The sequence below is a fragment of the Macaca mulatta genome, chromosome 16 (genome assembly GCF_049350105.2).
Source record: "Macaca mulatta isolate MMU2019108-1 chromosome 16, T2T-MMU8v2.0, whole genome shotgun sequence".
In the NCBI taxonomy this organism is placed as follows: Eukaryota; Metazoa; Chordata; class Mammalia; order Primates; family Cercopithecidae; genus Macaca; species Macaca mulatta.
In genome coordinates, this window is record NC_133421.1 from 39,817,011 (window position 1) to 39,841,933 (window position 24,923).

Here is a 24,923-nt window from a genome sequence, read left to right on the forward strand (position 1 = left end):
GGATTCACTGTCAAAGTGTTTCTCAAAGGCTGCTCTCCAGAACACCATGGAAAACTCATTTGCTGTGTAAGTTTGAAAACCCCTGCCCACAGGTCTCCCCTTGTGTACGAGCAATCAGCTCTACCATTCAGCCCATGTGTGTGTTTGCTGGACCATCTGGAGGAAGCTGAGGAGACATGAGCTGAAGGCAGAGGGTGAGTCCGAAGTGGGATCTTGGGACAGGTATGAGAAGTTAGGCAAAAATGGGATAATTCTAGTCTTAATAACCTTAGATAATAGTTCACATTATTATTTAGTTAATAGGATTGTACCCACCTTAAATTGCTAATTTTTTTTAAGAGGGGAAGTCTTACTCGGTCACCCAGGCTGGAGTGCAGTGGTGCAGTCATGGCTCACTGCTTTCTGGAACTCATGGGCTCCAGCAATCCTGCCTCTGCCTCCTAAGTGGGACAATAGGCACATGCCACCATGCCTGGCTAATTTCTTTGACTTTTCTCTAGAGACAGGGTCCACCTGTTTCCCAGGCTGGTCCCAGACTTCTAGACTAAAGTGAACCTGAACGTCCTGGCTCGACCTCTCAAATTGCTGGGATTACAGGTGTGAGCCACCACACCCAGTCTAAATTTCTTATGTGCCATGGAACTGCAAAACGTCATTAGAGGGGCAGCTGGATGGAAGGTGTAGGAGGCCACTGTAGTGCCTTTTCAATCTTTTATATCTAAAATAATTTCAACAGAAAACATTTATTTTAAAACATGAAGGAGTTAACCGTCTATGAGTTGAAAATACAAAGGCAGGCACACGGTGTTGTGGGAATTCAGAAAGCTGGTCACACGGCTGGGGGTGCTGGGAGGGGCTGGACATGGTTGACTTTGTGATCTGGGGGCTGGTGTGTTCCATCTGTGAAGGTCTTTCGAGCTGCACACTTTCTTAATAAATTTTCATAAGTTTACCAAAAAATAAAATGAGAACGTGAAGTTTGCTTGGGTTGTTAAGCCTCAGGAAGTTATCCAGCCATGAGCCCTGCCCCAGATGCTTCTAGAAGCCTGGAGGGAAATGAGAATTTTCCAAGTAGAGGTGGCAGAGGCAAGGCTCTGAGGTGGGAGCGCACTGCTGCTCGTCCCTAGCTGTTAAGGAGCTGTCCTGGTTGGAATCAGTGCTGGGTGCAGGGCAGGGCTGGAAATCCATGTCCACACTGTGCCTCAGTGCAGTGAAAGCCAATCTCACCCCCTCTGCAGGGTGTTCCGCCTGCCAGCAGGTGGCCAGCTGGTCTTCCTGGGATACGGTGCCATTGTAGAAATTGGGTGCAAGTCTCTTTTCCGCAGACGGGGTGCCCTGTTGTAGTGGGATACCTCCTGGCCTCCCTCAGTCCTGATGGGCCTGGGCAGGGCCTGGTGTCAGGGTCCCCACGGGCTTCTTGAGCTGGCCCTGTCCCACAGTCCCGGGGCTGTCCAGGACACATTCAGAAGGGACACGGACCCAGCAGCTCTGTTCGAAATCATAATGGGGGAACCAAGGGCCCCCTACATCCAGGTCCGTCGGGAGCCGGGGCATCGAGTTCCACTCCAGGAATCTCCAGGAACCCTGAGGTCTTCCCTGAGCCGGGACCGGGCTGGGCACATCCTGAGTGCCCACAGGGTAGGTATCTTCCCGGACAGCCACACCAGGACAAGATGTGGAAGAATGAGGTGCCCATGGTGGGGAAACTAACCAAATGGGCCGCTGGAACCGGGTTGGTGGGCCTGGAGGGGTCTGCCTGTCCCCCTTGCAGAGGGTCATCCTGCCACTTGAAGCCGGCACAGGCCTGGGTGTTGAGGACCCTTGCTCGAGTTTGGCTGAAAGGAAAACAAGACGTGGTCAGCATCTCCACTGAGCCCATGTAGGCCTTTCCCGGCCAGGCCCCACCTGCCTGGGTCTCTGGAGTCCTCAGGATCTCTGTGTGGCCCCATGGTCTGACACTGAGGACATGCCTGTAGTCTGCTGATCCCAGAGGGAGGGGTGTGTGCTGCCTGGCATGGGGAAGCTATCAGGGCATGACAGGAAGCTCCTAGGACTGCCCCCAGGGTTCGGACTGGCTGGGGGCTTCCTATGACACACCCTCATCCCAGGGCTGTTAAGCCAGGGGTACAGCCTCCAGTGAGAACTCAGGTGGGAGGGGACTTGGATGTCACCCAGACCCTTGTCACCTCACATGGGGACCCATCTCCACAGTGGGTGATTGGACCTGGACGTGGGTCACCCTCTGCCTTCCTGGGATGCCCAGTCCATGCCAGGACTGACCGTTCCCACATCTGGCTGAATTCTTGGCTCTGGCTCTCACCTGGGGTGCAGCCTGTGCCCTCTCCCTGAATGCTCTGGGGTCAGGGACACCCGATTCCCTTGTCTCCCTGGCTCAAGGCTTGTTGTCCTGGAAACCTTGGAGGAGCGTGCAGGAGTGAGGGGCCTCTGCTGCTCTCTGAGGCGGTGGGTGCTTGCAGGGAGGGGCGGGGTTTCCCACAAATGGGTCTGGCTTCTTTAGTGCCCTTGATGGCCTTGTGATGGGGAGACAGAGACACTGTGGAATGTGGGAGGCGGCTTGTTGGAAGGTCTTGCCCACATCGCCCTCCTGCGGGCACATCACATCCAGTACACACGCACTGAGCGCCTGCCGTGAGGACCGGTGGCCTCCTGTACTTTCTTAGAGTCCAGGAGGAAGAGGAGGAAGAAAAGGTGAAGAGGAAGGCCCAGGTAGTAGGATTGCGGGTCTCGGGCACTCCCCTATTATTGACTGCCCCAGAGGGTGACATGGGGGGGGACATGGCACTGGAGCTCACCTGGGGGTGGCAGGTCCCCTTGCTTCCTTGTTAGTTTCTTCGTAGAGGCCCTAAGATGCTTGAGCACAGAGTCATCATCCAACTCCCAGGTGTGGAAGAACAGGTTCCAAAACCGTGCCCACAGGCCAGACCTGGATGTCTTCATGAGGCGCTCTAGGGACAGGGTGGACATCAGGTCAGGAGAGTTCCCTGGGAGGGGGCACAGCTGATACCCCGTGGCCACTTCAGTCTCCCACTAGGCGATGCAGGAATCTTTTGTGGCCACCCCAGGGGTTTGGATGTGCACAGGAGACTGTGGCTGGGGGAAGTGGGTAGGGAAGTGCTCACAACATTCATCTGGGTCATGTGGGGGACGGGCTCGGTGTCACTGTGCCTTGCCCAGTCCACCTGGCCAGACCTCCCTCTGGGCCAGAACAGAGGATCATGAGGACAGTGTGAGGAAGCTGCCCTCGGGTAAGTCCGCGTCTGACCCCAGGGCTCCCCAGGCCCCACTGGGCACATGTAGACTTACTCCTCTGAACTTTAAAGGCAATGCTTGTCATCGGCATCAACACCTGTTCTCCTTCCAGCAAATACACGTCCCACAGGCGCAGGGTGAGCCCAAGAGAGATCTGTGGGGATAGCAGGTGTGGGAGACTGTAGCCCTTCCAGGCTGGGGCTGGTGGCTCGAACTGAGCCCACTGGGGCTTCAGTCCCCAGAGTCAGTGACCTTCCCCATGAGGGTTTCCTGAGCCCTCCAGGGCGCTGGGTCAGACAAGGTCTTGCAGCTCCTCATGGGGGGCACTCATTGGAGTGGGGGTGTGGCTCCTGGAGAGAGGGGCTTGCCCAGGGCTTGAGGCTTCCCTGATCCCTCCCAAGTCAGGTCTTGGCCCAGTCTGCCTATAAGGCTGGTCCTGAGCTCCAGTCATTGCCCTGGGATGACCCCTCTTGGGCAGAGGGTTTGGTTTGGGTGTCCTGTGAGGCCCCCCCTGTGGGCGGAGCCTCCTGTGGGCTGTGGCTGAGCCAGACCCCCAGGCTGGGGAAGCAGGGCACTGCAGGGCAAGGAGGGTCCCTGAGCCAGGGTCTCCCTGTGCCTTCTTACCCCGTCATTCAACATCTGGAGAAGCCAGCCTAAGGAGGAATCCTGCGCGCAAAGACCTTCCTTGTCCTGATGGGAGGAACAGAGGTGCTCAGGGCCCCCTGGGCTGCCCTAAAAACCTCCCTCTTCCAGGGCCTCTGAAGACCCTTCCCCTAGTGCAGAACACTGGGCGGTGTCCAGGGCTCCCCACAACACCGGCCCCTTCCCACACTCCCGGTGGACACACTGCCCTTTGCCCTGCTCTGCAGGAGCTGGGCCCCCATCCCTGTGCCTCTGTCTCCTCCACGGCAGGAAAGGAATCCAACTCCCAGCCCATGGAGAACCCGACGTCCCAGGTCAGGCCCTGGCTGGACTCAGCCAGTCACCAGCCCCACGAGGGGCTCCAGGCCCCGTTCCTTCAGCCCCACGAGAGGGAGGGCCTCTGGGGAAGAACCGAGGGGACCATAAACTCACCAGATGCCACATGGTCTTGGGTTGTGACGTAGGAACCACATGCTCCTGATGGTCTTGGAGTCCCTGGACTGTTCCGCCATTTGAACTGTGGAATCCTGAGAAGCCCCCAGCCCGTCATGAAATCAGAGCCTTCCCCCAAGATGTGGAGCCATCAGCTGGAAGAGCTGGGCAGCTGCAGAGGCCCCAAAACCGCAAGGCCTCCCACCCTCCCATCTGATGACCTCACCATGCAGCCTTTGCCCTGGGGAGGTGGGGCAGGAACATCCCCTGGAGCCTGGCTGGAGGTTCCCCTGGACGCCTCCTGGACCAGGGTGCAAAAAGGGCAAGCCTGACTTTGAGGCCACAAAAAGGTGGCCAGAACAGGGTGGGTGCTGGGCTTCCTGGTCATCTCCTGGAAGTGAAGTCGGGCCAGGGGACACAGGATGGGGAGATGCTGCCACCTGGGCTTGGTCGGCCCATTTGTGGGCACCAAGGGCAACTGGAGCCCGGGTAGCTGGAGGGCAGGAGGACTCTCAGAGAGGAGACAGTCAGCTGCACAGAGAGCCGGAGGGCGTGGCAGCAGGACACAGAGGGTGGCCACGGGGAGGATGAGATGCCCTCCGCTGATGGGGATGAAAGGCGTCTGACTTGGGCTTTGGGGGTCAGCCGCGAACTCCCGTGGGACCCTCAGCAGAGACATCCTAAAGGCTCCCAACAATCTGGCAACACCAGGAAGGTGCCTTGGCTGAAAGCTGACATCATGTGGCCAGGGTGGCTGCCCCCGGGACTCACTGCATGAAGTCTTGGGGGCAGCTGTCCACCTACCCTGCAGAGAGTGCCTCTCCCTGGCCAGCAGCTGCACCAGTGCCCAGAATGCATCCTCCTCAGGCAGATACAGGAGGAACAAGGCCGCGATGTGGCTCAGGTCCCTGCAGTAGCCCACCTCCTGCAAGAGCCAGAGTCACCGTGAAAGGACATCACCTGGGAGGACTGAGGTCACCTGGGAGGACTCATGTCATTGGAGAGGGCAGAGGTGACTGGGGAGGCTTCCTCTGAAGAAGAGGCTTCCTCAGGATGCAAATTCATTTCATGACAAGAGCCAAGTCCATCAGGCACTTCAGCACTTTGTCCAAAATGCCTCCTGATGGCACCGTCCTGCGTGTGACTCCGCCAAGCTCCTGGGCTTTGGGGCAGCCCCAGGAGGAGGGCATCATTTCTTGTGCTGAGAAGTGGTGGTCAGACCCAGGTGACACCAGGAGTCCAGGCTCTGACTCCTTTGTGTCTCAGCTAGACCCCTTGAGACCACCCCCTTGCTTGCAGGTTTATGCCAGCAGTGAGCTGGAGTCCTACCTCCTATATCCTGGTGGGTCACAAATACTAACTTTAAAAGAAGCAGCGACACCCCCACCAGACACCCACTCCTGTGAACAGGGAAATACTGCCCGGGAACGTCACTGCCGGGAATACTCACCGGGTTATACTCCGAATATGCCAGGAGGATGTAGAATAGTTCCCGATGCCTAGGAAACAGAGAAAGGAGGCTTTTGTTTGTTTTGTGCAGATGCCGTTGGTTTCACTTTGTACACAAAGCCTAACAACAAACCCCATTTCAGGTTCAGATGATTCACCAGATAAGCAGTGAGCTCTTCAGGTCCTTTGAGGAAATGTTTCAGTAAAATCCACATCTGTGACATGCAGATAGCCCAGTTGTACAGTGACTTGCCTGATCCTTTTCACTCTGAATGATTTTCTTTATTTTTTTTCAGTTTGCACACACGTCAGTTCAGTCTTTGGATGTACAGTTCCTCCACGGTTCTAAACCAATGGGCAGAGTCTCCCGGCCACCACTTCAGCCCCTCCTAAAGTGACTCCTTCATCTTCCAAGTCTCCAGGGTGGCCCCTATGCACCCAGCCTCTCCCCGATCTGTCAGCACCTAGCCACCCAGACTGCTTCTCAGTCCCTATGGTTTGGCCTTTTCCAGAATGACCCAGGAATGGGAATCCTATGTGGTAGCTTATTGTGTCTGGCTCCTTTCCCTCAGCAAAATGCATGTAGGATCCACCCACGTTCATCCGGCCATCACTGGCTCGTTCCCTTTTCTCACTGGGTCTTCCGTTTGGTGGGAGGACCAGCCTTGCTCTCCCCATTCCCGTGTTGAAGGCCATCCCCTACGTCTCCGTGTATGAGTGATGATGAATTAAGTAGTGAACATCTTATGTGGATGTCAGTTTTCAAATCAGTGGGTTCAATATCTGAGACACTTTGGGGACACGTGGTTGAAGTGCATTGAGCTTTGTGAGTCACTGCCCAACTGGCTGCCAAAGTGGCTGTGCCATATCACGTTCCCAGCAGACAAGGATGACAGTTTCCAGGACCCCTAATTGCCCCAGCATTTGGTGATGTCAGTGTTACCTCGGGAGGCTCTAGGGCCCTCTGTCCTGCCACCCTCCCGTGAGTCCTACCGTGGGTCCCCGTGGGTCCGGGAGAGCACCTTTCACCATTGTGCATGATTTTGTTTGCTGCCTTCTGTCTCCTCAGGATCCTCCTGGGTTCTGGCCCCACGTGTTCCAGTCTGGCCCAGGGCTTGGAACCAGGGAGGCGCTTATTTCATGGTGCCAGCTGCTCCCTGGGCCAGGATACCTCTTGGCAGCTCTGTCTTTCCTCCTGGGTGACCCTGGCTTCTGCTCCGGGGAAGCCCCCATCCCTTTCGTTCACTCCATGTGTGCTGAGATCCTGTGGCTCCCATAGGCTTACTTGGTTCCGTAGCGATCCCTTAAGAAGATGTGAGTCCTTAGTGTCCCCCTCACGTCCAGGTCGATCTGGTGGATGTGTTCAGATGACCTCTTGCCCTTCTCCTTCATGACCTGTAGGGCAGGGCCAAGAGGAGGAAGCAGCCTCAGAACAGATGGAAGACTCCCTGCCCCAAATGGCAGTCGGCCCACAGTCAGCACTCCGGGAAGGAAGGAAAGCAGGAAGGTTTCTTTGTGCACAAAGCTACTTTTTGGCTTGTTACTGAAGCCGGGGAGGGTCACCGGAGCCGAGTTTGTCTGTGGTGACTATGTCACCGTCCGTGCCCAGGATGTGCATCTGACCATCCCACCCACCCTCAGGCTGGGCTTGATGCTCCCTCCAGCTGGAGACCTGGGCTCCCGACACAGCATGTCCTGTTTGTTGTGCTCTGCCTGAGCGTACCTTGTATGTTCTGGGGTTTTTCGACTTGACTTCCTGTATGTTCAGCAGGACTGACCACACTTGGCCCCGGATGTTCATGGGAATGCCCTTATATACTCGATCTCTCAGCTGTGGGCAGAAAACAACCTGGTGTCACAGGCCACGGGGCGACCCCAGTGAGGACCAGAGCCCGAGGATTCTGGAAATGGTTGGTTTTGACGCCGTGATTCCTCATTAGAGGTGACATAAAGCTGGGACAGGGTCTCCCTTCCCAGGATTGAAAAAGTGCATGGACACTCAGAGTTGGGACTCTGATCTGAACATTCTCCTTCCTTTGGGTCACCAGGGCATCCCTAGCCTTGAGCTCCGGGTGGTCCCAGCGCTAGATTCAGATTCCCTCCCAGCAAGGTGACGCTTCCATAAATAGGCAGGAAATCTGGTGACCAGGCCTGCAGTCCTCTGGGTGAGGACAGTGTGCCACCCGCCCTCTGAGAGCCTGACGGTGCCAGGTCACAGCCATGGGTGCCTGTCCCCTGTCTCTGCAAAAAGTGGTTCCGGGGGCCTCTCCCTCCAATTACCTTTTCACTGTTCTTATATGTCTCCCATTGTCGCAGCATTTCCATCCACTTGCTCTTTCGTGTTATCTCCCGCCGCATTTGCTGTCAAATGAGAAATGTCAAATGAGAAATGTTGGCATTAGGGGAGCTGCCAGGCTTCCCAGAGCCGCCCATGAATGCTGGGTCTTGGGCTCTGGAGCCCTGGTGGACCCAGCTGGAGGGAACCAGGGAAGGGCAGACCCTAAGGGCTGAGAGCCTTTGAGCAAATGAGCGCCCGTGGGCTGGCTTTGGGACCCCGGGAGGTGCCATCCTCAGGCCACAGACACACCAGTCTTAGGTCAGGTCCCAGCCTCTGGGTGGGGTCCTGGCCACCCCCAGGCCACAACTGTGGTTCTCATTTTGGAATGTTATCAAACTGTCCAAGTTACCGCAACTTGGGGTCAGATCCAGCAGGGAGTGCTGCCCCTCCCAGTGATAGCATGTTTCCCTCACCGGCCATCACCCCGGCCAGCTGCCTCCTCTGCCTCACCGACCACTCGCCCAGTCCCCACGCCCCTGAACCAGCCCCTCCATGCATCAGGTTCTTACCTTCACCTCCCGAGCAGTGGCAGGAGGCAGCTCTGTCTCACTGTAAGGCAACCCAGGCAGAACTGAGGACCTGCACAGGGCCTGGAGCTGCCCCAGACTGGGAGCCAACCCCCAGAAAGGACAGGCTCTGTCCCTATCCAGCTCAGGGCTCAGCCCAGGAGAAGACACAGGGAAGGGAGGACAAGGGCCTTCCTGTGGGGCTGACTCCCAAGAGGGGCAGGAGCTGGGAGAAGAAGGAGCGCGGGTCCAGTCTGCACGGGTTTACTGGGGCCCCTGGCGTGGGGGGCGGTCAGGCTGCACAATGGGGCTGCCTGTCCTGGACTCAAGGTGGTGCTTTCTGCTGGAGCTGAGAAAGGTCAGGCCTGAGATGGGATGGGGGCCGCCCAGGGTAGGCGACTGGGCCCTCACAGGAGTCCTCAGGGAGTGACTGCATCACCCCACCGGGGTCAAGGGAGCCTGCCCTGAGACCTGCCTGGTTTACTCCTGGTGCACCGGGGGCCCATCCCACTTGAGAGCCCCAAGGCCCTTGCAAGTTCTGACCTCCCAGCATCCACCTGCCTCTCCCTGCACCTGACCCACACACCCTGCGTTTCAGAAGTGGCACCGCTCATCAGCTCCCTCCCTACCTCCGCCGGGATCCTCTGTCTCTCCATCCAATGATCCCTAAGGGATGGGCTCCTGGCTGGGCTCCTCTTACCTGGCCCCAGATCCCTTCCCAGCACCAGACCCAGGGTCTTTAGCCACAAGCCCTGCTGCCTCCCAGGCCTCACCATGAGATGCCCAGAACGGGCCCTGCCCGTCTTCTCCCCCATTCCCCTACGGCCACAGCCCCCACTGTCTCCATGCCTTTCCATCTTCCCGATGGGGGCAGTGAGGTCTGTAGCTCTAGGGAAACGAGGGAGGACAGGGGCAAGTGGTCCCTCATAGACCTGCTGGACAACAGCCCTGAGGCTAGGCCAGGCGTCCCCTCACCCTGTGGCCACAACACATGGATCTCACTGGGGTTGTCTCCAAGTAGACATGGCCAGACCCTCAGGCTGCCCCGCTCCTCTTGTGCTAACTTGGGGACAGAACTGCTGAGAGTCCAGGGGCCTGACCTAGCCCAGTCTCCATTCCCACCCGCTCCCTAGATGGGCCCCGCACCTCTGGCCTAACAGCAACCTCGGGCTGGACCTGCAGGGGAGTCAGGGAGGAGTTCTGACCCTGGAAAGGAGGTTGACCCGACCTGGTGAGACAGTGCTGCCTCAGAAAGGCCTTTCTAAAAGCAAACCCATCCCTGAGCTGAGACAGGTGCTTCAGGGGTGAGGGGAGCACAGAGGACTCACTGCAGAATTCCAAAGCGATCAATGTTGTTGTAGATTCCAACAGGCTCAGGCCCCATGTCCTCTGGCAGCCCAGCTCGGTATCCCTGTAACCCAGAGGGAGGCTTGGTGAGGGGTCCAAGGTAAAGGGTGCAAGGGCCTGGGGGTAGTGGCCACCCGTCCCCACCCTGTGCTCCTAGGGAGCCCAGGACCCTTTGACCAGGGTGCACTGGAAGAGGCCTCCCTCCAAGGAGCAGACCGACCTGTACCTTCTCATAGTTCATAATGATATTCTCTCGCTCCTGTGCCCACAAACTATCTGCATCCTCTGCGATTTCCATCCTGTGAGCCAAAAATCATCTAAAAGTTACATTGTACCCGAGAGCCTCAGAGAAAACCTGAACCGCTCCCACCGGGCTCCCAGATGCTGGCTGGCCGCGTAACCCCCATTCCACCACCATCCCCAGGTAAAAAGGGGCCAGACTCAGTGGCCCACACCTGCATGTGTCTCTGGAGTCTCAAGCCCCAAGCAGGGGTGGGCATCATCCCAAGGACTTGAGGACAGTGCGACCTGGACAGAGAGTCCAGTTGTCCCCAAATGCCATGAAATGGGGACACACCTGCCCCAGCAGGTTGAATAGTGTCCACCTGCCAAGGGTGAAGGGCCGATGGTGGGCTATTCCAGGGATGTGGAGGCAGACTGGGGTCAGTGATCAGAGGTCTCTGTACAATCGGCCTCCTGGGATGCTCAGGGACCACAGAGATGTCCAGTTTCCTACAGGGATCAAGATCTCTCCTGACTGCTCTGTTCTTCTCCGCTCATCACTTTGGCTCCCGTGGCCCTTCAGTCTGAACAGTGAAGCCACTTTAGGAATAATGCCAGTTGAGCAGGAGGGTGTTCAGTTTGGGGGATGAAAATGATCTATTGTGCTAGGGGAAACCCTCACTTGGGGAGGGACTGTGGACTCCACCATTCTGAGCTGTCCCTACAGGAGGGGGCTTCATTTTCCTGGGTTACTGAGGAAGGACCGTGAGTCCTTGATCCTGGAGAACACCTAGATGGACAGTTCCTCCTGGGAACACTCGGGGCAAAAGGAGGGTGAGGCCTGGAGAGGACCAGACAGAGCAAGAAATACTTGGAGAGAACGCCAGTGCCCGGACCCCTTTGAACAGAAGGGAAGATGGTCTCCCCCCAGCCAGTCCTCCAGGGCTCCTTCATTTTCCACAGCTGCCCAAGGGCAGAAGGCTCCCCCGGACAAGGGACCTTGTGTGTTCAGTGGGGCCCACAGCCACCATCAGGACCCAACTTAGAGCACGGAGGTGTTCTGAGGACCCTCCTATCCACCACACCTACAGTGGATCCATCCCAGTGACTCTGCCAGCACCAGGCTCTGCCCCGTCGGGATGGGAAAACTGGGAAGACTTGGGATCTAGGGCAGGGAGGTCACAGGGTTCAGGCCTGAATTCCAGCACAGTACACAGCAAGGGTGAGAGCAAAACCCAGGTTCATGTCTGGATTCCCTGACAGTTACCGCCTCTCTGACCCCAGACGTCTCACCTGTCAAATGGGTACACTAGGGAATGGCACTCACTCTATGAAGCCACCATGAGGACGAAAGAGCCAATCGTCTACACTGGCAGTGTAGAACGGGCACCCGGTGAGTGCTCAGGGATGACCCTCCTCGGTAGCTGCCCAGAGGCCAACACCACCCACAGCATAGCCACTGTCCCCACGTCAGCCTGGAGGGAAGACAGCAGGTCACACTCACCTGATTCTGATGAATCGGCTGACCTGCGTTATGCCTCTCAGGTAGAAAACCTTTGAGTCCACAAAACTGGTCCCAGATACCACTGTGCGTGTGTAGCTGATACCACTGTGCGTGGGTAACTGCCGTAGAACACAGAGGCAGGCCTGAGAGCGGATTGGTGCTAAGCACCAGTGACATTCTGAGGTCATGGCACGCATCACAGTGGGGCCTTGCCCGGGTCAGCAGGGCCCAGAGACGGGGTCCTTCGCTGCCTGAGGCGGCCACATGCCTGCCTGCAATGTGTTTGTGTGCATGCGTGCACACCTGTACATGGGTAAACACATCTGTGCACGTGTGTGTGCCTTCTCTGGCCAGGCCTGGCTTCCCCATTCATGTGTGCACCCAGTTCCTCATCACTGTCACCCCCGAGGCCCAGGACCAGTATCAGAGCATCCACGGGTGTTCCCTAACCTCAGCCCTCCTCGCCCAGGGTTGTCTGGGATACACATAAGGGTGGAGGGAAGTGACCACTACTGTTGAATCTCAGAATACAAATGCTACTACTATTACCTAACGGTCTTTTGCGTGTCTCTAATGGTATCTCTTTTTAAGTTTCTGATATTTTAACTGAGTATTTCTCTCCATGACCCTTGAATGTTCTAGCTAGAGGATCCTGTGGGGAAAGTGCCAAGCACACAGTAGGGCCTCACTCTATTCTAGACATGTTATCTAAAATCTGGTTCATCTGTCCTTCCTGCCAGGGCCTAGGGGATGCCAAATTCCAGGGTCCAGAAAGAGCTTGGGATAAAATGAAGCTTCAAGGGGTGGACTTTGACCTGGGCTGAGTCTGCCTGTGCCATTCAAACGGAGTCTCAAGTCCCGAGATAGGGAGTCCAGATGCCCCAATGCAGGGACCTCTGATCGACACCTGCTCCCCTGTACTCATTAGCAACCTCACCCACCCTACTCTCAAAGCACACTTGGCCGTTATAACCGGGAGCTCTGCATCTGTGGATTCAGCAACAGCAAACGGAAAATATTCAGAAAATAAATTGCATGGTTATGTCTCTACTGAACATGTGCAGACTTTGTTCTTGTCATCATTCCCTAAAGAATACAGTATCACAACCGTTTATGTAGCATCTGCATTATGTTACAGATCATAAATAATCTAGTAATGGTCTAACGTCTATGGGAGGATATGCATAGCTTATATGTAAATACTAGGCCATGTTATATCAGAGATTTGAGCATCCATGGATTTTGGCATCCCCGGGACCCTACAACTAATCCTCCATGGATACCAAGGGATGACTATATAAACTCACTCAGGAAGGCTTCTTATTGGAGGAAGGACCCAGGTCAGTACAGACAGGGACATCGTCCTTGGACTACTGTCCATCCGTTCATCCATTTATCCAGTGGCACTACCCTCTAGGACTGTCCCAGTGACAGCCCTAGCAAGTGGAGACATTAAAAAAGACTGACTCACGTTGTCCAGCTTTGAGGTCTTGGAAGAAGTTGCACCAGTGTGAAAATAGGGGGTCAGTTTCCTCCAGGATCCAAAGAGCATATCAGGGCCCCTCGGGGTGAGGAAAGGAGCGCGGCCTCTCCAGCAGCCACACGGGCTGCAGTAGGATGGGGTGGGGCTGGCCATGTGGATCACCTGGGCCTCATGAGGGCAAAAGAAAGACCAGGAGGTAGAACAGGAGCATGGGGCAGCTGGATGCCTAAGGAGAAGGCACCTCAGGGAAGGGGTACTAGTTTGTTTTCACACTTCTGTAAATACTCGAGACTGGGTAATTTATAAAGGAAAGAGGTTTAATTGACGTGCACTTCAGGGAACTTACAATCATGGCAGAAGGTAAAGGGGAAACAGGCACCTTCTTCACAAGGCGGCAGGAGGGAGTGAGTGGAGAAAGAGGACGTGCCACACTTTGAAACCATCAGCTCTCCTGAGGACTCCCTCACTCTCAGGGGAGCAGCACGGGGGAAACTGTCCCCAGATCCAATCCCCTCCCACCAGGTTCCTCCCTTGACACAGGAGGATTACAATTCCAGATGAGTTTTGGGTGGGGACACAGAGCCAAACCTATCCGGGTCTCAGCCTGTCTTGCAGCTCCCCAGGGCTGAGGCTGAGTATAGATCTGCTGGCCCTGCCCTGCAGCACCGGGGGCTCTGCCTGTGCGCCCCCATCTGCTGCTTCCTGGGGGTGGTGGCTGCTTCCTCAAGAGGAGGTTGGATCTGCTCTCCTGCCCACCCCTCTCCAGGACCTTGTGGAGTCCTGGCCACGTCCTCCCAGGGTAAGGGCAGGAAACTGGGCTCCTTGCCCTTCTTGCTGCTTGAGTGACAATCCTGGGGTCTTTCTTAGGCCCCATCACTCTTCCTGCTTCTAAATAGAGAGTATTTTGGCAAATCTTCCTGGCAGAGGCGGGGGGCTCATCCCTGTTATTTGTTCTAGCTTGGTAAAGCCAGGTGAAGACATCTGGGCAAGCAGAAAGTAGAGTGGCCCCCAGGAAGGGTGGGGCGAGGGTGCTGGCCTTTGGGCTTGCCTGGACCCGGCTGGGAGGAGGCAAGATTACCAGGAAGCAGGGTTGTGAGGGCTAAAATCAAGAGGCGGGAATAATGCTGGTGGAGGATGGGGGTGTGTCGTGGCTTGGGGTGGGGCATGAGAGCCAAGGTTTGTCAGCACACAGAGGGGTGGCTGACTCATGGACTAGAGGCTGTGGAACCCAGTGATTGCCCTTAGTTCCTGGATCCTGGGAGACCTCTGGAGCCTGGGTCTGGGGCAGCCTAGGGCTGGAGGTGGTGGGAGACAGGGGTAGGGGTGGGACAGGCCTTGCATGGTAGAGTGAAGGATAGCAAACCAGCCAGGGGCCAGTGTGCATTGGCGGTTCCCATCCCCACCCCCAACCCCATGCCCACCCCTACCCCCACCCTGCTGCAGAGACCGGCCTGGGCTGGTGTCCTCTGCTTTGGCCTCAGCAGATGGCATGATGGAAGCTGGCAGCCCCATGGGTGCGCCACTCAAGCCAGCTGTGACTTGCAGTTTCTGCTTCCTGGAGTGTGGGGCGCCCACCCAGGAGAGCACGGGCACACCCCACACCCCTCATTTTGAGGATGCTGGGAAGTGGGGGACCAAGGGCCTGCAGCCCTGTGCTTGCGCTGTGACGGGTAGCCTAGGAGTCCTGTGTCCGCCCATCCATGTGGGGCGCCAGGAGCCTGAACAGTGGCAGGCAGAGAGTTGAGGAGGGAGAGAGAAGTGGAAAAGAAGGAGAGAGAAAGAGAGATGGGAAGAAGGGAGTGAGAGAGAGAGAGGAAGAGAGATAGGGAGAGAGACAGAGGAGGTTGAGAGGAAAAGGAACAAGAGAGATAGGGAGAGAGACACAAAAGGCAAAGAGACAGGGAGAGATGAGCATGAGTAGGGGGTCAGGTCACTGTTGATCTCAGTTCCCAGTGAAAACTGGAGCTCGCCGTCACCTCACTGCGCATGCCATGAAGACTTCTGCCTGCTGCTTATAGCCCGAGAACCCCTTCTCCGGGAGAATAAAATCTTTGATCCTTGCCCTTTCTCACTGGAGTTTGCTTGTGTCTTCTGATGAACTGTGATGTCTCACCTATCACCTTCCTGGGCTCAAGGATCCAGGAAAAGCCGACACCTCTTTTAGGGAGGCTGTGCAGTGCCTTCATCTCACGAGGCTCCCCAGGAAGCTTGAGAACTTGGCTTGAGCCCTAAGCAGCCGAGTATGTGCCGGGCCTCTGCTTCTGTCTTTCAGTAAGAGGGAGAACCAAGAAAGACACTGAAGCATGGTCTGCAGAGAAGGCACTTGTGCAAACACCAGGAGAATGAGGGGCCTGAGTTGTCTTCATTTCTCCTAAAGACACGCATTCCCTCTCTGGCCACCCTAGTGAGGGCATGAAGCACAGCGTATGTGTGTGTCTGTGTGTGTGTGTGTCTGTGTGTGTGTGTGTCTGTGTGTGTATGTGCGTGCGTGTGCATGCAGGTATATGCATGTGTATGTATGTATGTTCGTGTGTGTGTGCAGGTATGTACATGTGAATATACTTATGTATGTGCATCTGTGTGTGTGCGTGCGTGTGTGTGTGTGCCTGTGTGTGTGTGCAGGTATGTACATTTGAATGTATTTATGTGTGTGCATCTGTGTGTGTTTGTGTGTGTGCGTGTGTGTGTGTGCCTGTGTGTGTGTGTGCCTGTGTGTGTGTGTGTGTGTGCAGGTATGTACATGTGAATGTACTTATGTATGTACATCTGTGTGTGTGTGCGTGTGTGTGTGCAAGTATGTACATTTGAATGTATTTATGTGTGTGCATCTGTGTGTGTTTGTGTGTGTGCGTGTGTGTGTGCAGGTATGTACATTTGAATGTATTTATGTATGTGCATCTGTGTGCAGGTGTGTGTGGGGGGGCACGTGTGTGTGTGTTGCAGGGCTTTACAGTGGACAGGATGTGGGAGGACAGCTGCAGCTCCAAGCAGCAAGTCTTTCTGATAGAATGGTTAAGATTCCCTGGACCACAGAAAGAGTGTTTTCATTTGCACCCATTTTTATTAGTATTTAAACCTGTATTTTTTGTAGCATGTAAAGCTTAAGTTGCTTAACTATTCTTACAAACATTTAAATCATTGGTCCCGAAACTTTTTGGCACCGGAGACCAGTTATCTTGAAGACAACTCTTCCACGGACCTGGGAGAAGGGGAAGGGATAATGCGGAGGTGATTCAAGCCCATTATATTTATTGTGTGCTTTATTTCTATTATTATTTCACTGTAATATATAATGAAATAATTACACGACTCACCATAATATAGAATCAGTGGGAGCCCTGAGCTTGTTTTCCTTTAACTACATGGTCCCATCTGGAGGTGATGGGAGACAATCACAGATCATCAGGCATTAGGTTCTCATAAGGAGCACGCAGTCTAGATCCCTGGCATGAGCAGTTCACAGTAGGGTTCATGCTCCTATGAGAATATAACGGCACTGATCATCTCACATGAGGCAGAGCTCATGGGGTAATGCGAGGGATGGGAAGCAGCTGTTTCTACAGATGAAGCTTTGATCACTGGCTGGCTGCTCACCTCCTGCTATGTAGCCTGGTTCCTAACAGGTCAGGACCCCTGATTTACCCAGCAAGATACACACATTTTTATGTCAATTGAAATTATTCATCCTGCACCACCCAAAATTGTCTTGCATACCTACACCCACCTGAGAGTCCCATAGTGCACTTTGGGAGCTGTAGACAGTAAGCCTGGAGCTCCGTTGCACATTCCATCCCTTCACCATCTGTGGGCTAACAGGCTGTGTTAGTTTCCTAGGGCTGTTTTACAGGACCACAGACTGGGCACTCTCAACAACAGAATCTTATTATCTCACAGTCCTGGAGGCCATGAGTCCGAGATCAAGCAGGATGGGTCCCTCTGAGGCTGTGCAGGAAGGCTCTGTTCCAGGCCTGTCTCTTGGCATGTGGGTGGTCATCTTCTCCCTGTGACTCTTGGTTAAGGGTGACTCTGGCCAGGTCTCAGAAGAGGAGAGCTGGACAGAATGTCGGTAGCATATGGAGGGGTTCGTGCGTAGTGTCTCATGCCTGGAATCTTAGCACTTTGGGAGGCCAAGATAGGAGGATCGCTTGAGGATGAGGCTTCAAGACCAACCTGGCCAACATAGGGAGTCTCACTCTCTTAAAAAAATAAAAATATGAAAGGGAAAAGTCATTCAGATGAAGTCTCAGATGGCAATGAAGAACATGTTATTGAAAACTGGAGGAAAGGTGATGCTTGTCATAAAGTGACAAAGAACTTGGTTGCGTTGTGCTCCTAGTGTTTTCTGGAAGGCAGAGCTTGCGAACGGTGAACCTGAAATTTGGCAGAAGAAATATCTAAGCAAACTATTGAAGGAGTACCTTCATTCTCTTGAATGTTTCTAGGAAAATGAAAGAAAAGAGGAATGATTTAGAGACAGAACTTATAATCAAAAGGGAAGCAGAACTTAAACATTTGGGAAATTTTTAGCTTTCTCAGTCTGTCCGTATTGAACAGATAAGAAAGTGTGTTTGGGAGAGAACATGAGGGTGTGGGTCAGGAGGCCTGCACGGATCAGGGCTGTGCTCTTCACCAGGACAATGGAAGAGAGACCCTGAAGGCAGTTTGTAGATCGCTCAGGCTGCACTCTCATCACAGGCCATGGTGCCAGGGCACTGATGGCAGTACGATTTCCAAGGAAGGCCCTGGGGCGCCCTGAGGACCTTGGGACTTGCTGCCGAGCACTCCCTGACGTCACTGGCCCCCACATTCTGGTGTGGCACTCCTTGACTACTCCAAGTGTTGCTTAATGGGCTCCTGTCCAGGGGGGAAGTGATGTCACCCCTGCAGACGACACAGGCAGAAAACCCTTTGGCAGCATCCATGAGGTGCTAATTCTGCAGGTGTACAGATTTTGCTTCTCCCTTACAGAAATGGTGGAGTCAATGAAGAAAGTAGCAGGGATGGATGTGGAGCTGACAGCTGAAGAAAGAAACCTCCTCTCTGTTACATAGAAGAATGTGATTGGAGCTAGAAGATCCTCCTGGAGAAGAATCAGCAGCCTTGAACAGAAAGAAGGAAACAAGGGAAGAGAAGACAAGCTAAACATGATTCAGAAATACCAGCAAATGGTGAGACTGTTGTACAATAGTCCCCCCTTATCCACAGTTTTCGTTACCAGTGGTACAGCACAATAAGATATTTTGAGAGAAAAAGAGAGTACGTTCATATAACTTCTATTAGAGTACGTTATAATTGTTCTGGTATTCATCTTTCACTGTGCCTAATTTATAAATTAAACTTTACCATGAGTATGTATGTATAGAACAGAATATAGTATATATAAGGTTTGCTATTATCCATGGTTTCAGCATATTTACTCGGGGTCTCAAAATGGATCCCTCTCAGGTAAAAGGGAACTATTGTATTTTCAAGAAAAATGATGAGTGTTTTTGGTTAAATTTGTCTCGTTCTTTTTTTATTGAAAGACTCAAGTTTCTTTAATCCAATGTCATAGTTTTTAATCTTTGGGTTTTATGCAACAGAAATTATCTGGGGGAAGGAGGTTGTTGTTTCCTGATTATGTCCTAATTTTTGCCTTTTATTTTTATGGTTCTAGAAAATGTCTCTGAAAAGGGAGGCTTGTTTGAGTGTCTGGCTTAGTTCTCAGGCTTATTTCTGTTAGTAATTTGGCCATAGTCGTTGGCATTTGAGGTCACAGTCTAGTACTCAGATGACTGTATATATAGTACACATTTTACATCTTGGTAGATTTTTGTCTTTCGCTCACATGGATTAAGCTATAGAATATTTCAGGGCAGAGATGAGTAACTTTTTCTCCTGGAAGCTGCAGTACTGGGCAAAAAAGTGAGACCCTGTCTCTAAAAGTAAAGTTGTAAGCTGGGATTGATGTTACCATTACCATGAAATATGTTGGGTCAAAGAATTTTGATGACCAATAGACAAGTTTTGTGTCCCAGTGGAATGAGGAAGTGAGAAAGTTGAAAAAGCTGAAGAAAGAAGTCCATGAGTTACACTGTGGGACTTGGGCTAGCTAGGAAAGGGAAGCAGTAAGCAAAGACAGCAACTGATACATTGGGAGAAGATGTGAAATGTTCGAGTCTGCATGTGTTACATGAGATACATGCATAAAGAAGGAAGGAAGGAAGGAAGGAAGCAAGGAAAAGGAAAAAGATAAAGAAAAAGGAAGGAAGGGAGAGAGAAAGAAAAAGAAAGAAAGAGAGAAAGAAAGAAAAAAGCAAAAAAGAAAGAAAGAGTGTAGATGTCTTGATCAGTTCCTAAATAGAAACAACAAGGGAAAAGGAATTAAAAGAGGAAGCCATGGTTAAGAGTGGAGCATTACAATATAAGACTTCTAGTATGGAGCGGCACAGTTAAGGGTATGGACAAGTGCAAGTCTTGGAGTAGAAAGCAAAGAACTCTGTTGACGGGAACGTGGCCACACCATACTTTGGTGTGATCTCAGGTATAGGATAGTTTGCATGTAGATAGTCAATGAATGTGGGAGAAGGGCCTAGAGATCTACTGATGACAGAAATGGAGAAATGGAATGTAGAATATCGGCTTTTGAGGAAGAAGGGTTTGGAGAAACAGGAGAGCAGTCATTGAGTATGTGAGGAGCTAGGAGAACATGGAAACCTTTCGTCTCCTACAGCAGTCTCTATTTGAAAAGCTATCAGGGAGATAGTTGATTCAGAAAACAGTTTTGCTTAGCTAAAATAAGGATGCAATTACGGAAAAAAGACTGAGAGAATGTTTTTCAGAAATGAGGTTCCAGGGACATGAGAGGAACCTAGAAAGGTTCAACAGTGGTGCCATGAGTTCACAGAAAATAGAAAGCAAGTGGCTGGGGCATGGTGGCTCATGCCTGTAATCCCAGGACTTTGGGAGGCTGAGGTGGGTGGATCACAGGGACAGGAGATCGAGACAATCATGGCTAACATGGTGAAACCCTGTCTCTGCTAAAAATATATTTAAAAAAAAAAAAAAAAAAAAGGGAAAAAAAGCCGGGCATGCTGGTGGGCGCCTGTAGTCCTGGGTCCAGAATTGTTGGGTTCTTTCTTGGTCTGGCTGACTGCAAGAACGAAGCCGCAGACCCTCGCAGTGAGTGTTACAGTTCTTAAAGATGGTGTGTCCAGAGTTTGTGCCTTCCGATGTTTGGACGTGTTCGGAGTTTCTTCCTTCCGGTGGGTTCGTGGTCTCGCTGGCTTCAGGAGTGAAGCTAAGCTGCAGACCTTCGTGGTGACTGTTACAGCTCTTAAGGTGGCACATCTGGAGTTGTTCATTCCTTCTGGTGGGCTGTGGTCTCGCTGGCCTCAGGAGTGAAGCTGCAGACCTTCAAGGTGAGTGTTACAGCTCACAGTGGACCCAGAATGAGCAGCAGCAAGATTTATTATAAAGAGCAAAATACAAAGCTCCCACACTGCGAAAGAGCACCCAAGAGGATTGCCACTGCTGGCGCTGGCAGCCTGCGTTTATTCCTGTATCTGGCCCCACCCACATCCTGCTGATTGGTCTATTTTACAGAGAGCTGATGGACCATTTTGACAGAGTGCTGATTGGTGCGTTTACAATCCTTTAGCTAGACACACAGTGCTAGACAGAAGTGTTCTCCAGTAAGGATTGGTGTATTTACAAACCTTGAGCTAGACACAGAGTGCTAAGAGTGCTAGACAGAAAAGTTCTCCAAGTCCCCACTAGGTTAGCTAGATACAGAGTACTGATTGGTGTATTTACAAACCTTGAGCTAGACACGGAGTACTGATTGGTGCATTTACAATCCCTCAGCTAGACATAAAGGTTCTCCATGTCCCCACCAGACTCAGGAGCCCAGCTGGCTTCACCTAGTGGATCCCTCACTGGGGCTGCAAGCAGAGCGGCCTGCCAGTCCCGCGGTGCACCTGCACTCCTCAGTCCTTGGGCGGTCCATGGGACCAAGCGGCGCGGCGCAGCGGGCAGCGCTCCTCTGGGAGGCTCGGGTAGCGCAGAAGCCCACGGAGGGGTGCAGGGAGGCTCTGGCATGGCAGGCTGCAGGTCCCCAGCCCCCGCCCTTCGGGAGGCAGCTGAGGCCCAGAGAGAATTCAAGGGCAGCGCCGGCGGTCCGGCACTGCGGGGACATGGCGCACCCTCTGCAGCTGTTGGCCCAGGTACTAAGCCCCTCACTGCCCGGTGCCCAGTGCGGGCACCGCCGAACCCACGCCCACAGGGAACTCGCGCTGGCGCGCGAGTGCCGGGCGCAGCCCCGGTTCCCGCCCGCGCCTGTCCCTCCACACCTCCCGGCAAGCAGAGGGAGCCAGCTCTGGCCTCAACCAGCCCAGAGTGGCTCCCACAGTGCAGTGGCAGGCTGAAGGGCTTCTCAAGCGCCACCAGAGTGGACGCCGAGGCCCAGGAGGCGCAGAGAGCGAGGGCTGCTAGCAGGTTGTCACCTCTCAGTCCCAGCTACTCGGGAGGCTGAGGCAGGAGAATGGCGTGAACCCTGGAGGTGGAGGTTGCAGTGAGCTGAGATTGCGCCATTGCACTCCAGCCTGAGGGACAAAGTGAGGCTCTGTCTAAAAAAAAAAAAGAAAAAGAAAAAGAAAAAAAAATAGGAAGCACGCTAAGAATGTGCGTTTAGAGGTGGTGTACATTTTCAGCATTATAAATGAATTGAGATGAGTAGCAATAGTTTTGGTCCATAGATTTTTGGTATCTTAACTAGTTTTGGATCTCTTCCACTAAAGAGATTGCCTGTGGAACCTTAGGAATGTAAGTACTGAAGGCAAACTGCTTGGGTTTGAATTTTGTTCTGTCCCTTGCACCCTGCCTGGGTTCAAATCCTAGCTCTGCTTAGTAAATTCTTTTAAGGGGGTGATCTTCGAGCAAATGTCTTAGCTCCTGTTTTCCCAAGTAAATGGACACAGTAGTTGCCACCTTGTGAAAGATTCACGTAATTGACCAGCATTTATCAAGTAGCATCAGTGTTTAGTTTTAGTCATTGGTGATTGTGTAGTTGGACTGTGAGGCGGTGCTGGGGTGGGGGGTGGTGTGTGTGTGTAGCACTTAATTGCATGCGGAAAGGAAAAGATACTTTTGATGACCGAGAGGCAGCTTTTCTCTGCTTTTGTATCAAAAGAGAAGAAGGGGGTTTGGAGAGGGAAAGGAATTCTGTTCAATACTAAGCTCTCTTCCTCAAAATCAGAGGTACATAGAATGTGTAATAATTTACAGAATTTCTAGACTTCAGCAATCTGATTTTTTAAAATTTATTTTTATTTTTTCAGGTCGAGGCTGAGCTGGAGTTAATCTGTGGCGACATGCTGGAGGTACTAGACAAACACCTCATTCCAGCAGCTACCACTGGTAAGTCCAAGGTTTTCTATTATGAAATGTAGGTTATATACTAGAAAGGAAAATGTAAGATTCAAAGTTGGCCTTTTTAGAATCATGACTTTCTTTTATGTAGGTTTCCAATTTTTATTTAAAAATAATTGTTTAATGTTAGAAGGATAGTTGATGTTGGAATAAAAAGATGGTCAGGCTATTATAAAAATGCATTAGCTTTTGCTTTAGTTAGTTATATTCTTTTGCTTTCATGGAACCTATCTCATTTCCCTCCCCCAAACGGCCACACATTGCACAGTCCTGGCTGAATGTTTCGTGTAGAAATTTTATGTTATGATTCATACACTTGTGGCATTTCTTGGAACCACTTGCTTGTTTAATTCTAGTCTATGGAGTGATAGTTTTATTGATACTTGGAAGCTCCTCAGTTAATTTCTGTGGGATTTTTGGTTATATTTAATAAGAAAAATAATAGGAAATATCTAAGAAAAAAAGAAACAAAGCCAATTATTCTTGAGAGTGTTTAAAATTATTGAAGTACACTTGTTAGTTCTTAGTATAGAACCTACATTTTATAATAGAAACCTTGGACTTGCCAGTGGTAGCTGCTGGAATGAGGTGTTTGTCCAGTGCATCCAGAAGGTCGCCACAGATTAACTGTAGCTCAGTCTAAACCTAAAAAAAATAAATAAATTTTAAAAAATCAAATTGTTGAAGTCAAGAAATTCTGCAAATTATTACACATTCTATGTACCTCTGATTTTGAGGAAGAGAGCTTAGTATTGAACAAAATTCGTATGCCTTTCCAAAACTCCCTTCTTCCCTTTTGACACAAAAGCAGAGAAAAGTGGCCTCTCCCTTATCAAAAGTATCTCTTCCTTTCTGCATGCAATTAAGTGCTACACACACACACACACACCACCCCCCACCCCAACCCTCTCACAGTCCAAATACAGAATCACCAATGACTAAAACTGAAGGCTGATGCTACTTGGTAAACACTGGTCAATTACATGAATCCTTCCACAAGGTAGCAACTGTTGTGTCCATTTACTTGGGAAAACAGGAGCTAAGACATTTGCTCAAAGATCATCACCTTAAAAGAACTTACTAAGCAGAGCTAGGATTTGAACCCAGGCAGGGTGCAAGGGATAGAACAAAATTCAAACCCAAGCAGTTTGCCTTCAGTGCTTCCATTCCTAACAACGTTCAACAGGCAATCTCTTCAGTGGAAGAGATCTAAAACTAGTTAAGATACCAAAAATCTAGGGACCAAAGTAACTATTGCCACTCATTTCTTTTCATTTATAATGCTGGAAATGTACACAACACTTCTAAAGGCATATACACAGTTTGTTGCTTTTTTTTTTTTTTTTTTTGAGAGGGAGTCTCTATTGCCCAGGCTGGAGTGCAGTGGCAGGACCTCGGCTCACCGCAAGCTCCACCTCCCGGGTTCACGCCATTCTCCTGCCTCAGCCTCCAGAACAGCTGGGACTACAGGCACCCGCCACCATGCCCTGCTCATTTTTTGTTTTTTTAGTAGAGATGGGGTTTCAACGTGTTAGCCAGAATCATCTCGATATCCTGACCTCATGATCTCGGCCTCCCAAAGTGATGGGATTACAGGCGTGAGCCACCACGCCTGCCTTTTTGTTTTGTTTTTCTTTTTGTTTTGTTTCATTTCCCCGTTTTCTTTTTTTGTTTCTTTTTTTTTGAGACGGAGTCTTGCACTGTTGCCCAGGCTGGAGTGCACCATCCCCGCTCACTGCAAGCTCCGCCTCCCGGGTTGAGGCTATTATCTTGCCTCAGCCTCTATAGTAGTTGGGACTACAGGCACCTGCCACCACGTCCGGCTAATTTTTTTTTTTTTTTTTTTTTTTTTGTATTTTTAGTACAGACAGGGTTTCTCTTCACCTCGTGATCCGCCCGCCTCGACCGCCAAAACTACTGGAATTACAGGCATGGGCCACCACACCTTGCCAATAGACTCTATTTTTTTTTTTTAATTATTTTTTGTAGAGATGAGGTCACGCTTCGTTGCTTAGGCTGGCCTTGAACTCCTGACTTTAAGTGGTCCTTCCATTTTGGCCTCCCAAAGTGCTGTGATTTTATGTGTGAGGCACTGCACCCGGCCTCAGTAGGCTTTTATGGCTTATGCCTTCTGTCCTTTTAAAACTATTTCAACTTAATTTTCTACTCTGTTTGTTGTAGTTTATATATATATGTAAGTGTATATATATTTGTAGGGTGTGTAAATATAGTGTGTGCATATATATATAGTATCTGTGTGTATATGTGTGTGTGTGTCTGTGTGTGTTTGTATATATATAGCTATATATATATTTTTTTTTG

The 24,923-nt window shown here is 51.9% G+C and overlaps 1 protein-coding gene across 3 annotated transcripts; it reads right to left on the reverse strand.

Moving 5' to 3' along the window:
• Nucleotides 1-1,038: 1,038 nt before the first annotated feature.
• Nucleotides 1,039-10,282, reverse strand: LOC106992467 (TBC1 domain family member 3B-like). Of its 3 annotated transcripts, none has more exons than XM_077969657.1 (14): nt 10,211-10,282; nt 9,966-10,048; nt 8,641-8,680; nt 8,074-8,154; nt 7,517-7,624; nt 7,079-7,188; nt 5,795-5,843; nt 5,149-5,269; nt 4,345-4,439; nt 3,895-3,960; nt 3,325-3,424; nt 2,814-2,966; nt 1,473-1,835; nt 1,039-1,286 (listed from the first exon to the last, which is right to left on the reverse strand). In XM_077969657.1, exons 1-14 carry the CDS (start codon nt 10,280-10,282, stop codon nt 1,039-1,041), a joined length of 1,689 nt encoding a protein of 562 aa, XP_077825783.1. The 3 variants fall into 3 exon arrangements, with proteins under 3 accessions (XP_077825783.1, XP_077825782.1, XP_077825784.1); XM_077969656.1 differs by having other exon boundaries at nt 8,641-8,863; XM_077969658.1 differs by lacking the exon at nt 3,895-3,960.
• Between the last annotated feature and the right edge of the window lie 14,641 nt (nt 10,283-24,923).

Coding starts and splice junctions, on each gene's coding strand:
- LOC106992467 (XM_077969656.1), bottom strand. CDS start 10,282: ATGGAAATCGCAGAGGATGCAGATAGTTTGTGGGCACAGGAGCGAGAG. Junction 7,625..8,073: donor CATATAAGAACAGTGAAAAG/GTAATTGGAGGG, acceptor TTCTGCCCACAG/CTGAGAGATCGAGTATATAA. Junction 5,844..7,078: donor AGGGATCGCTACGGAACCAA/GTAAGCCTATGG, acceptor TCTGTTTCCTAG/GCATCGGGAACTATTCTACA.